General features: G+C 41.4%; 1 protein-coding gene across 2 annotated transcripts in view; it reads left to right on the top strand.

Annotated features, from left to right (window-relative positions):
• Positions 1–5,020, top strand: part of cpn1 (carboxypeptidase N, polypeptide 1) — a 181,940-nt gene extending 176,920 nt beyond the window's left edge. For both annotated transcript variants that reach the window (XM_029714200.1, XM_029714199.1), the window contains 2 exons: positions 3,771–3,889; positions 4,458–5,020. In XM_029714200.1, coding sequence (XP_029570060.1) covers positions 3,771–3,889; positions 4,458–4,568 — 230 coding nt within the window. In that variant the 3' untranslated portion in view covers positions 4,569–5,020. The remainder of the gene's footprint in view (positions 1–3,770; positions 3,890–4,457) is intronic.
• Positions 5,021–12,811: the final 7,791 nt, after the last annotated feature.

The following is a 12,811-nucleotide window of genomic DNA, read 5'->3' as shown; positions in this document are numbered from 1 at the left end:
CCCAAGAATAGTAAAGCGCCCCTTATTGGCTCAAATAGCCGACCAATCAGCCTGTTTCCAACCCTTAGTAAACTTCTGGGAAAAAATGGTGTTTGACCAGATACAATGCTATTTCACAGTAAACTAATTGACAACAGACTTTCAGCACACATTTAGGGAAGGACACTCAACAAGCACAGCACTTACACACATGACTGTTGATAGGCTGAGAGAAATTGCTAAAATTGTGGGGGCTGTCTTATTAGACTTCAGTGCAGCTTTAGACATTCTCGATCATAGTCTGCTGCTGGAAAAACGTATGTGTTATGGCTTTACATCCCCTGCTATAGTGTGGATAAAGAGTTACTTGTCTAACAGAACACAGAGGGTGTTCTTTAATGGAAGCCTCTCAAACAAAATCCAGGTGGAAGCAGGAATTCCCCAGGGTAGCTGTTTAGGCCCCTTGCTTTTTTCAATCTTTACTACCGACATGCCACTGGCTTTGAGTAAGGCTTAAGATGGGGAGAAGTCCGTCCATAATAAAGTGCTGCTCTACCTTCTTAACAACACTATCAACAAGGCAGGTCCTACAGGCCCTGGTGTTGTCGCACCTGGACTACTGTTCAGTTGTGTGGTCAGGTGCCACAAAGAGGGACTTGGGAAAATTGCAGTTGACTCAGAACAGGGCAGCATGGCTGGACCTTAAAAGTACATTAATGACATGCATGTCAATCTCTCATGGCTCAAAGTGGAAGAGAGATTGACTTCCTCATTACTTGTTTTTGTAAGAGGTGTTGATATGTGGAATTCACCGAGCTATCTGTTTGAATTACTGGTGCATATTTCAGACACCGATGCATACCCCAAAAGACATGCCACAAGAGGTCTCTTCACAGTCCCCAAGTCCAGAACAGACTATGGGAGGCGCACAGTACTACATAGAGCCATGACTACATGGAACTCTATTCCACATCAAGTAACTGATGCAAGCAGTAAAATTAGATAAAAAACAGATAAAAATACACCTTATGGAACAGGGTGGACTGTGAAGCAAAACAAACATAGGTACACACACACGATAACATACGCACTATACACACACGTACAGTTCACATGGATTTTGTATTGTAGATGTGTGGAAGTGGTGGAGTAGGGGCCTGAGGGCACACAATGTGTTGTGAAATCTGTTAATGTATTGTAATGTTTTAAACATTTTGCTGCACCCCAGGAAGATTAGAGTTAATGGGGCTCCATAAGAAATACAAACACACACACACACAGGTAAATTGACCAACCTGGATTTAGGGCTGGAAAAAGCCTGTGCGATAGTTTTTACAAGACGAAATTGCAAACTAATGTGCGTTTGACACTAGCGCCACCTTAACACCAGCCAAAAATAACGCCCTTATCTTCCTAACCAGTTCATCTATGTTTTTTAGACGTCAAATCCATATCAATCCAAATGCGTAATTATATATATACGGGAACACGTTCGATTGGAGAACTGTCTAATGAGTGAACATATAGTTCATCTGAAACATTCTAACGAGAGTAAAAAAAACATGTATTTTGTTTAGCCCCTTTAACTTCTTGCGGATCATTGGGACGCTAGCGTCCCATCTGTCCAACATCCGGTGAAATTGCAGAGCGTGAAATTCAAATTAAATTACTATAAATATTTAACTTTCATGAAATCACAAGTGCAATACATCAAAATAAAGCGTAACTTGTTGTTAATCCAGCCGCCATGTCAGATTTCAAAAAGGCTTTACGGCGAAAGCAAACCATGCGATTATCTGAGGACAGCGCCCAGCACACAAATGCATAACAAATCATTTTCAACCAGGGAGTTGCGACACGAAAGTCAGAAATAGCAACATAATATATGCCTTACCTTTGAAGATCTTCTTCTGTTGGCACTCCAAAAGGTCACAGATACATTACAAATGGTCCTTTTGTTCGATAAAGTCCTTCTTTATATCCATAACTCAGTTTAGCTGGCGCACTTCAGTCAATAATCCACTCGGTTTCCCTCCTTCAAAATGCATACAAAATGAATCCCAAACGTTATCAATAAACTTATCCAAACAAGTCAATCAACGTTTATAATCAACCCTTAGGTACCCTAATATGCAAATAAATGATACAATTTAAGACGGAGAATCGTTATTGTCTTTACCGGAGATAAACTAAAAGAACGCACTCTCTCCAAAAACCAGCCTGAAACTATTTCTAAAGACTGTTGACATCTAGTGGAAGCCCTAGGAACTGCAATCGGAGACGATTTCGCCCTATTATAAAAGTGCCAGCCATTGAAATCAGTGGTATGCTGAAATATATATATTTTTTGATAGTTTGTCCTCGGGGTTTCGCCTGCCATTTCAGGTCTGTTATATTCACAGACATTATTTTAACCTCTCTAGGGGGTGTGGGACAGTAGCGTCGCACCTGGCCAACATCTGGTGAAATTGCAGAGCGCCAAATTCAAATTAAATTACTATAAATATTTAACTTCCATGAAATCACAAGTGTAATACATCAAAACAAAGCTTAACTTGATGTTAATCCAGCCGCCATGTCAGATTTCAAAAAGGCTTTACGGCGAAAGCAAACCATGCGATTATCTGAGGACAGCGCTCAGCACACAAAACATTACATACAGTTACCAGCCAAGTAGATTAGTCATGAAAGTCAGAAATAGCAATAACATTAATCACTTACCTTTGATGATCTTTGTATGGTTGCACTCACAAGACTCCCAGTTACACAATAAATGTTCATTTTGTTTGATAAAGTCCCTCTTTATATCCAAAAACCTCCATTTTGTTGGCGAGTTTTGTTCAGTAATCCAATGGCACAAATGCGGTCACAAGAGGCAGACAAATTCCAAATAGTATCCTTAAAGTTCATAGAAACATGTCAAACGATGTTTATAATCAATCCTAGCCTAAATAATCGATAATATTTCAACTGGACAATAGCGTCGTCAATATAAAAGAAAAACAAGAAAGGTGCGCTCTCGGTCGTGCGCAGGAAACAGCTCTGGGGACATCCCACTATCCACTGACTCAAAGTTGTCATTCTCCCAAATTTTTCAGAATAAAAGCCTGAAACAATGTCTAAAGACTCTTCACAACTAGTGGAAGCCATAGGGAACGGAATCTGGGTCATATCCCTTTAAATGGTGGATAGGCTTTCATTGGACATTTCAAAATAATGGCACTTCCTGGATGGATTTTCCTCAGGTTTTTGCCTGCCAAATCAGTTGTGTTATACTCACAGACATTATTCAAACTGTTTTAGAAACGTTAGTGTTTTCTATCCAGATCTACTAATTATATGCATATCCTAGCTTCTGGGCCTGAGTAGCGGACAGTTTACTTTGGGCACGCTTTTCACCCGCAGGTGAAAATAGTGCCACCTACCCTAGTGTCAAAATGTCAAAATACTGCCCCCTAGCCTTAAGAAGTTTTAACTAGGGTAAGGCCATACTGAGATTCATGAACACCGATGAAATCGTGTACAGTATATGATGTATATCATTGTCAGTCAAAAGTTCAGCTCATCTCATTTTTTTTCAGATGAGTTGCAGACATTGTCGGATAATCATCTCCGTTGTCATTCTGGCAACAGATGATTGCCATTGAAAAAGCATTGGTTCCATCCACAATTTTTGAACACAAAATCTCAATGTGGCCATACCCTTAGTTCAGGCTGTCATGGCAGCCACATGCCGTTGTATTTTTCAGGAGTGTACACTGAACCTATGTTACTTGTATGTTGTCTTTGAGGTGTGGATGGAGACTACTTCAGATTGCTGTTACCAGGCACCTACACTGTGACAGCATCAACATCAGGATACTTGCCCTCTACCAGCACGGTGACAGTGGGACCTGCTGAGGCTATACAGGTGAGACTGTGTGTGATAGCAGAATGAGAGTTTATTCAAATATTAGGCATGATATCATCCTTAAAACAATTTTTGTTTAAAGAGTTCCTCCTGTACTTTTGTTCACTTTTTAGCCAGTAGATCTGAAAGTATAACTCACAAGTCAAAAATGGTCCCCGAAAATTGCATATTACATCACATATTTGCAGATATGTGCACCACGTCATTGATCTCTCTGTCTGACTCTGCTGTGTGGGCATCTTGCTAGCTGTCACTCAAATGGCAGGGGGCTGAAGCTCATTGGCTAGAACTCAAATTGCTAGGAGGCTGGCCCATGTGGAGGAAAATGTAGGGAAAATTGCGCTGCACAGCTTCCAGTGAACAGTAACTTTCAAACTAGGGATTTTGTGGCTAATTGAGGTAAAACAGTAATTCTGCTCATAGATTATGCATGTATGAACTACACATTGACACATCCAGACCAAAGCGGGAGGTTTAAAAAAAAACGTTCCGGAGGATGTCTTTAATTTCCTTAGGTTTTGCAAGTCTGTCCCTCAAACTCAATGTTCTATTTTCTTACTCATTACAGTTGCACTTTTACCTGAAAGTGGCACCAAAAGACCCAAATCTGACACAGTCCCACCACAGCAAGAAAAACCTCTCCTCAGCTAAGGTCCCCCTAAACCTGGGCCCAAGATGAGACATTGGCGTGAGATAAACAAAGAACACACCCGCATGTCCACGCAGAGGGAACAATTTGTAATAAATGTCACTTAAGGATACACCTATTTTGTAAGCCTGATTTACTCCTGATTTGTACTGTATGAGCTCTATAATTTTGTGATTTTTAAGGACAGTTTTCGTGTTCACATTTTGAGTAAAAAAAAGACAGATTACCAGTAATGTCATGAAATGAATCAACAAAAAATGCTTTACTTTATGTATTAGTCATTGAAGTTGTATACATTTTAGAGGCAGTAATATGATGTGCAAAAATATCTATATAGCAGCATAGCACATCATTTCAATACTATAAAGATAATTATATAAAGATACAAATAAAGATGAATTGTTGAAATAATTGGTTTTATGAAATATGATATCCTATAATGTGATACTAGCTTTAGTTAATTAAAGGAATACTACACTCAAGTCGGCTAATTCCTATGATTTACAATATAAAAAATAATGCTAATATGTGAGGACAAAAGTTTTTGTGAACAAATGTTTCATTTCATCGTTGTAATAAGTTTGGAAGCAACATGTGAAAATCACTGTGGAAATTAGTGAAGGGAAGTTCGGCTCCTTTTACTGACTTTTTAAACTGTTTGTAACTGTTTGGGCGACTCAACCAAATTCACATAGAAATGTAGGTTATAGACAGTGGTGTAAAAAATACTCAAGTGTCACGCTTGAGTAAAAGTAAAGATACCTTTAACAGAAAATGACTCAAGAAAAAATGAAAGTCCCCCTGTAAAATACTACTTGAGTAAAAGTCTAAAATTATTTGGTTTTAAATATACTTAAGTATCAAAAGTCAATGGTATTGCTAGGATGTACTTAAGTATCAAAAGTAAAAGTATAGGCATAAACCATTTAAAATGTCTTATATTAAGCAAACCAGACGGCACCATTTTTATTGACTGATAGCCAGGGGCACACTCCAATACTCAGACATACTTTACAACCGAAGCATCTGTGTTTTGTGAGTCCGCCAGATGAGAGGCAGTAGGGATGACCAGGGATGTTTGTGAATTGGACCATTTTCCTGTCAAAATGTAACGAGTACTTCTGGGTGTCAGGGAAAATGTATGGAGTAAAAAGTACATTATTTTCTTTAGGAATGTAGTACAGAAAGTTAGCAGAAATATAAAAATATAAACCCCCAAAAACGACTTAAGTAGTACTTCAAAGTATTTTTACTTAAGTACTTTACACTACTGGTTACAGATTTGTCATTCTCATTCAAAGCAAGTCTAAGAAGCGGTAGATCTGCGCTATTTCTTTGCTTCCTGTTTTAAGTTTCTTGTTTGCATCTTTTACTTTCGTTTTTGTACACCAGCTTCAACCAATATTTTTTGTGAACAAATGTTTAATTTCATTGTTGTAAATACATTTGCAATCAACATGTGAAAATCACTGTGGAAATTAGTGAAGGGAAGTTTGGCTCTTTTTACTGATTTTAAAGCTGCAATATGTAACTTTTTGGGCAACCTGACCAAATTCACGTAGAAATGTGTGTTATAGATCTGTCATTCTCATTCAAAGCAAGTCTAAGAAGGGGTAGACAGCGCTATTTCTTTGCTTCATGTTCTCAGGTTTTGTTTTCGCATCTTCTTCTTTCGTTTTTGTACACCAGCTTACACCACCAATATTTTTGGTATGGAAAAGTTATTTTACAGCAATTTAGATGGTACAATGATTCTCTACACTAGACTTGCTTGTTTCATAACATAAACTGAAATTCAGCCAACTATTAGAATTTTAGCAACCAGGAAATTGAATTGCGATTTCTGCAAAGTGCATCTTTAACTTGTTCAGTCAAAATATTTCAACTTATTTATTTCATTTGATTCAGTAATCCCCAGAGTACCCAGGACCCCTACAGGCAAATGATGAACTAAAAACTCAAAAGAATCATGATTTTTCAAGCCTCTCGTTCACCATAGGGGGCTTATTGGAGCTGTCAATTGTGACTGAGACTTATACAAGTGTGCTTCAAACAATGTACATTTGTGATTGCTAGGCATACAAATATGATTATTTATTGATAACTTTGAAGAAGGATTAGTTTGGGCCGCAATTGGACTAGATTGTGAACGACTTAAGTCATTCAGCCACAAGAGCATTAGTGAGGATGGGCACTGATGTTGGGCGATTAGGCCTGGCTCGCAGTCGGCGTTCCAATTCATCCCAAAGGTGTTTGATGGGATTGAGGTCAGTGTTCTGTGCAGGCCCGTCAATTTCTTCCACACCGATCTCGACAAACCATTTCTGTATGGACCTTGCTTTGTGCATGGAGGCATTGTCATGCTGAAACAGGAAAGGGCCTTCCCCAAACTGTTACCACAAAGTTGGAAACACAGAATAATCTAGAATGTCATTGTATGTTGTAGCATCAACATTTCCCTTCACTGGAAAAGGGGGCCTAGCCCGAACCATGAAAAACAGCCCCAGACTATTATTCCTCCACCAAACTTTACAGTTGACACTATGAATTCGGGAAGGTAGCATTCTCCTGGCAGCCGCCAAACTCAGATTCGTCCGTCGGACTGCAAAATGGTGAAGCGTGATTCATCACTCCAGAGAATGCGTTTTCACTGCTCCAGAGTACAATGGCGACCACTGGTCCTGGTGTCAACGGCATGATGAACTTTACCAAGTATACCAGGACATTTTAGCCAAAAACCTGGTTGCCTCTTTGAAACTTGGCTGCAAGTTGATCTTCCAGCAATACAATAACCCCAAGCACATATCAAAATCCACAAAGAAATGGTTAATTGACCGCAAAATATCTTTCTCTGAGCAATTGTATTAGTATAAACTACTCTAATTTTCTATTTGTTGTTGTTGCAAACAATATAGCTCAGTATTTATATTATTTATTTTACAGTCTTTTTTGCTAATCTTTATCAAGGGTGCCAATAATTTTGGATCTGACTGTACTTGATCGCATGCTGAAAACACTCTCCGGGAAACCTTCACAAGGCACAATGATCTTTGCTGTGAGACACGAACAGCTAGCCTAATGCTTAAGAGTGTTGGGCCAGTAATGGAATGGTCGCCGGTTCAAATCCCTGAGCCGACTAGGTGAAACATCTGCCAATGAGCCCTTTAGCAAGGCACTTACCCCTAATTGCTCCTGTAAATTGCTCTGGATAAAAGTGTCTGTTAATTAAAGAAAAAAACATCAGGAACTGCACATGGCATTGATGGACCTGACCAAAGCCTTTGATTCAATCAGTTGATCCAACACTCTGTCAACACTCTCCATCTTGGTAAAATAGCCCTTACACAACCTGGAGGAGTGTTGGGTCATTGTCCTGTTGAAAAATGGAGTGATCGGGTAGGGATATAAAGTTTGAGCATAGCCTGAAGGTATGGAGGGGGAGTTCCCCATCTTGAAAATGATGCGGGTGGACATGGGAGAACTTAGGAAGGTTGAACACCAGGTGGACTGCGGCATTCTGGATAAGTTGCAGGGGTTTTATGGCCCAGCCAACAGAGGTGCACTAGTCTAGATGGGAGCTGACAAGTGCCTGGATTAGGACCTGCGCCACTTCCTGTGTGAGGAAAGGTCATACTCTATTGATGTTGTGGAGCAGATGTATTAAAATCTTACCCTACGAGGTCTGGAGACTGCTGGTTTTCTGTGCTACCTGATAATTAATTGCACACACCAGGTGGTGCCTGGCCTATATCTGTCCCTGATTAGAGGGGAACAATGAAAACAAGCAGTGGAACTGGCTTCAAGGTCTAGATTTGAGTTTGAAGGTTGTAGAGCATGAACCTGCAGGAGCGAGTCACTACTTTGATGTTTGCAGAGAATGACAGGGTGTTGTCCAGGATGATGCCAAGGTTCATTGCCCTCTGGGAGGGAGTTGTCAACAGTGATGCAGCGGTTTTGGAGTGAGCAGGCCTTCCTGGGAGGAAGAGCAGCTCTGTTTTGTCGAGGTTGAGCTTGATGTGGTGGGCTGACAGCCAAGCTGAGCTGTCTGCAAGGCATGCAGAGATGTGTGTCGCCACCTGGTTGTTGTTGAGGGGTTTTCACATTGTATTTTGAAGATACACTTTGACACTGTCAAGAAGCCTTATGACCATTATAATCATAAAAGCCAGATAGGCCTATCTGTGCTGTTTGTTGCAAATTGGCTACCTGCCAAACTTTTCTTTTTTTACTTTTAATAACCGTTTAAATCAAAACTTCATTTAACACATTTACTAATGCCTTATGATTAATGAGACGTGGTGTGATCATAACAACATACAGGAACTCAAGTCCTTTTGTTCACCTGACTTAGAATTCCTCACAATCAAATGCCGACCGCGTTATCTAACAAGAGAATTCTCTTCGATCATAATCACAGTCGTGTATTTTCCCCCCCAAGCAGACACATCGACGGCCCTGAAAGAACTTAATTCGACTCTTTGTAAACTGGAAACCACATATCCTGAGGCTGCATTTATTGTAGCTGGGGATTTTAGGCTAATCTGAAAACAAGGCTCCCTAAATTCTATCAGCATATCGATTGCTCAACCTGGGCTGGCATAACCCTGGATCATTGTTATTCTAACTTACGCAACGCATATAAGGCCCTCCCCCGCCCTCCTTTCGGAAAAGCTGACCACGACTCAATTTTGTTGCTCCCAGCCTATAGACAGAGACTAAAACAGGAAGCACCCGCGCTCAGGTCTGTTCAACGCTGGTCCAACCAATCGGATTCCACGCTTCAAGATTGCTTCGATCACATGGACTGGGATATGTTCTGCATAACGTCGAACAACAACATTGATGAATACGCTGATTCGGTGAGCGAGTTTATTAGCAAGTGCATCAGTGATGTTGTACCCACAGCGTCTATTAAAACATTCCCCAACCAGAAACCGTGGATTGATGGCAGCATTCGCGCAAAACTGAAAGCGCGAACCACTGCTTTTAATCAGGGCAAGGTGACCGGAAACATGACCGAATACAAACAGTGTAGCTATTCCCTCCACAAGGCAATCAAACAAGCTAAGCGTCAGTATAGAGACAAAGTGGAGTCGCAATTCAATGGCTCAGACACGAGAGGTATGTGGCAGGGTCTACAGTCAATCACGGACTACAAAAGAAAAACCAGCCCCGTCCCAGACCACGATGTCTTGCTCCCAGACAGACTAAACAAATTCTTTGCTCGCTTTGAGGACAATACGGTGCCACTGACACAGCCCGCTACCAAAACCTGCGGGCTCTCCTTCACTGCAACCAACGTCAGTAAAACATTTAAATGTGTTAACCCTTGCAAGGCTGCAGGCCCAGACGGCATCCCCGGCCGCGTCCTCAGAGCATGCACAGACCAGCTGGCTGGTGTGTTTACGGACATAGTCAATCAATCCTTATCACAGTCTGCTGTTCCCACATGCTTCAAGAGGGCCACCATTGTTCCTGTTCCCTAGAAAGCTAAGGTAACTGAGCTAAATGACTACTGCCCTGTAGCACTCACTTCCGTCATCATGAAGTGCTTTAGTCAAGGACCATATCACCTCCACCCTACCTGACACCCTAGACCCACTCCAATTTGCTTAACGCCCCAATAGGTCCACTGACAACGCAATCACCATCACACTGCCCTAACCCATCTGGACAAGAGGAATACATATGTAAAAATGCTGTTCATCGATTACAGCACAGCATTTAACACCATAGTACCCTCCAAACTCGTCATTAAGCTCGAGACCCTGGGTCTCGACCCCGCCCTGTGCAACTGGGTCCTGGACTTCCTGAAGGGCCGCCCCCAGGTGGTGAGGGTAGGTAACAACATCTCCACCTCACTGATCCTCAACACTGGGTACCCACAAGGGTGCGTTCTCAGCCCTCTCCTGTACTCCCTGTTCACCCACGACTGCGTGGCCATGCACGCCTCCAACTCAATCATCAAGTTTGCAGACGACACTACAGTGGTAGGCTTGATTACCAACAACGATGAGACGGCCTACAGGGAGGAGGTGAGGGCCCTCGGAGTGTGGTGTCAGGAAAATAACCTCACACTCAATGTCAACAAAACAAAGGAGATGATCGTGGACTTCAGGAAACAGCAGAGGGAGCAGCCCCCTATCTACATTGACGGGACAGTAGTGGAGAAGGTGGAAAGTGTTAAGTTCCTCGGCGTACACATCACGGACAAACTGAAATGGTCCACGCACACAGACAGCGTGGTGAAGAAGGCGCAGTAGCGCCTCTTCAACCTCAGGGGGCTGAAGAAATACGGCTTGTCACCAAAAACACTCACAAACTTTTACAGGTACACAATCGAGAGCATCCTGTCGGGCTGTATCACCACCTGGTACGGCAGCTGCTCCGCCCATAACCGTAAGGCTCTCCAGAGGGTAGTGAGGTCTGCACAACGCATCACCGGGTACAAACTACCTGCCCTCCAGGACACCTACACCACCCGATGTCACAAGAAGGCCAAAAAGATCATCAAGGACAACAACAACCCGAGCCACTGCCTGTTCACCCCGCTATCATCCAGAAGGCGAGGTTAGTACAGGTGCATCAAAGCGGGGACCGAAAGACTGAAAAACAGCTTCTATCTCAAGGCTGCTGCCAACATACTGACTCAACTCTAGCCACTTTAATAATGGAAAAAGTTATGTAATAAATGTATCACTAGCCAATTTAACCTCTCTAGGGTATGTGGGACAAAATCGTCCCACCTACTCAACAGCCAGTGGAATCCCGTGGCGCGATATTAAAATACCTTAGAAATGCTATTACTTCAATTTCTCAAACATATGACTATTTTACACCATTTTAAAGACAAGACTCTCGTTAATCTAACCACACTGTCCGATTTCAAAAAGGCTTTACAACGAAAGCAAAACATTAGATTATGTCAGCAGAGTACCCAGCCAGAAATAATCAGACACCCATTTTTCAAGCTAGCATATAATGTCACATAAACCCAAACCACAGCTAAATGCAGCACTAACCTTTGATGATCTTCATCAGATGACACTCCTAGGACATTATGTTATACAATACATGCATGTTTTGTTCAATCAAGTTCATATTTATATCAAAAACCAGCTTTTTACATTCGCATGTGACATTCAGAACTAGCATACCCACCGCAAACTTCCGGTGAATTTACTAAATTACTCACGATAAACGTTCACAAAAAACATAATTATTTAAAGAATTATAGATACAGAACTCCTTTATGCAATTGCTATGTCCGATTTTAAAATAGCTTTTCGGCAAAAGCACATTTTGCAATATTCTGAGTAGATAGCTCGCCATCACGGGCTAGCTATTTTGACACCCACCAAGTTTGGCACTCACCAAACTGAGATTTACTATAAGAAAAATTGGATTACCTTTGCTGTTCTTCGTCAGAATGCACTCCCAGGACTTCTACTTCAATAACAAATGTTGGTTTGGTTCAAAATAATCCATAGTTATGTTCAAATATCCTCTGTTTTGTTCGTGCGTTCAAGACACTATCCGAAGGGTAACGAAGGGTGACGCGCCGGCGCGTATCGTGACAAAAAAATTCTAAATATTCCATTACCGTACTTCGAAGCATGTCAAACGCTGTTTAAAATCAATTTTTATGCGATTTTTCTCGTAAAAAAGCGATAATATTCCGACCGGGAAACTCTGTTTTCGTTCAAAGACTAAAAATCTAAAATGGACTCTTCTCGTGCACGTGTGCGCCAGTCTCATTGTTCTCTGATCGACAACTTACCAAATGCGCTACTGTTTTTCAGCCATGGCCTGCAAAGTCATCATTCAACGTTCTGCCGCCTTCTGAGAGCCTATGGGAGCAGTAGGAAGTGTCACGTTACAGCAGAGATCCTCAGTTTTCAATAAAGAGAGTGTAGAAGGCCAAGAAATGGTCAGAGTGGGCACTTCCTGTAAGGAATCTTCTCAGGTTTTTGCCTGCCATATGAGTTCTGTTATACTCACAGACACCATTCAAACAGTTTTAGAAACTTTAGGGTGTTTTCTATCCAAATCAAACAATTATATGCATATTCTAGTTTCTGGGCAGTAGTAATAACCAGATTAAATCGGGTACATTTTTTATCCGGCCGTGCAAATACTGCCCCCTACCCTAGAGAGGTTAAACAATGCCAATTTATATAATGTTTAAATACCCTACATTACTCATCTCATATGTATATACTGTACGCTATACCATCTACTGGATATTGCCATCTTGATGTAATTAAATGTAT

Source organism: Salmo trutta, chromosome 2 (assembly GCF_901001165.1).
Source record: "Salmo trutta chromosome 2, fSalTru1.1, whole genome shotgun sequence".
Classification (NCBI taxonomy): domain Eukaryota; kingdom Metazoa; phylum Chordata; class Actinopteri; order Salmoniformes; family Salmonidae; genus Salmo; species Salmo trutta.
The sequence above is the reverse complement of the archived record's forward strand: the minus strand, read 5'-3'. Positions and strand labels throughout refer to the sequence as shown.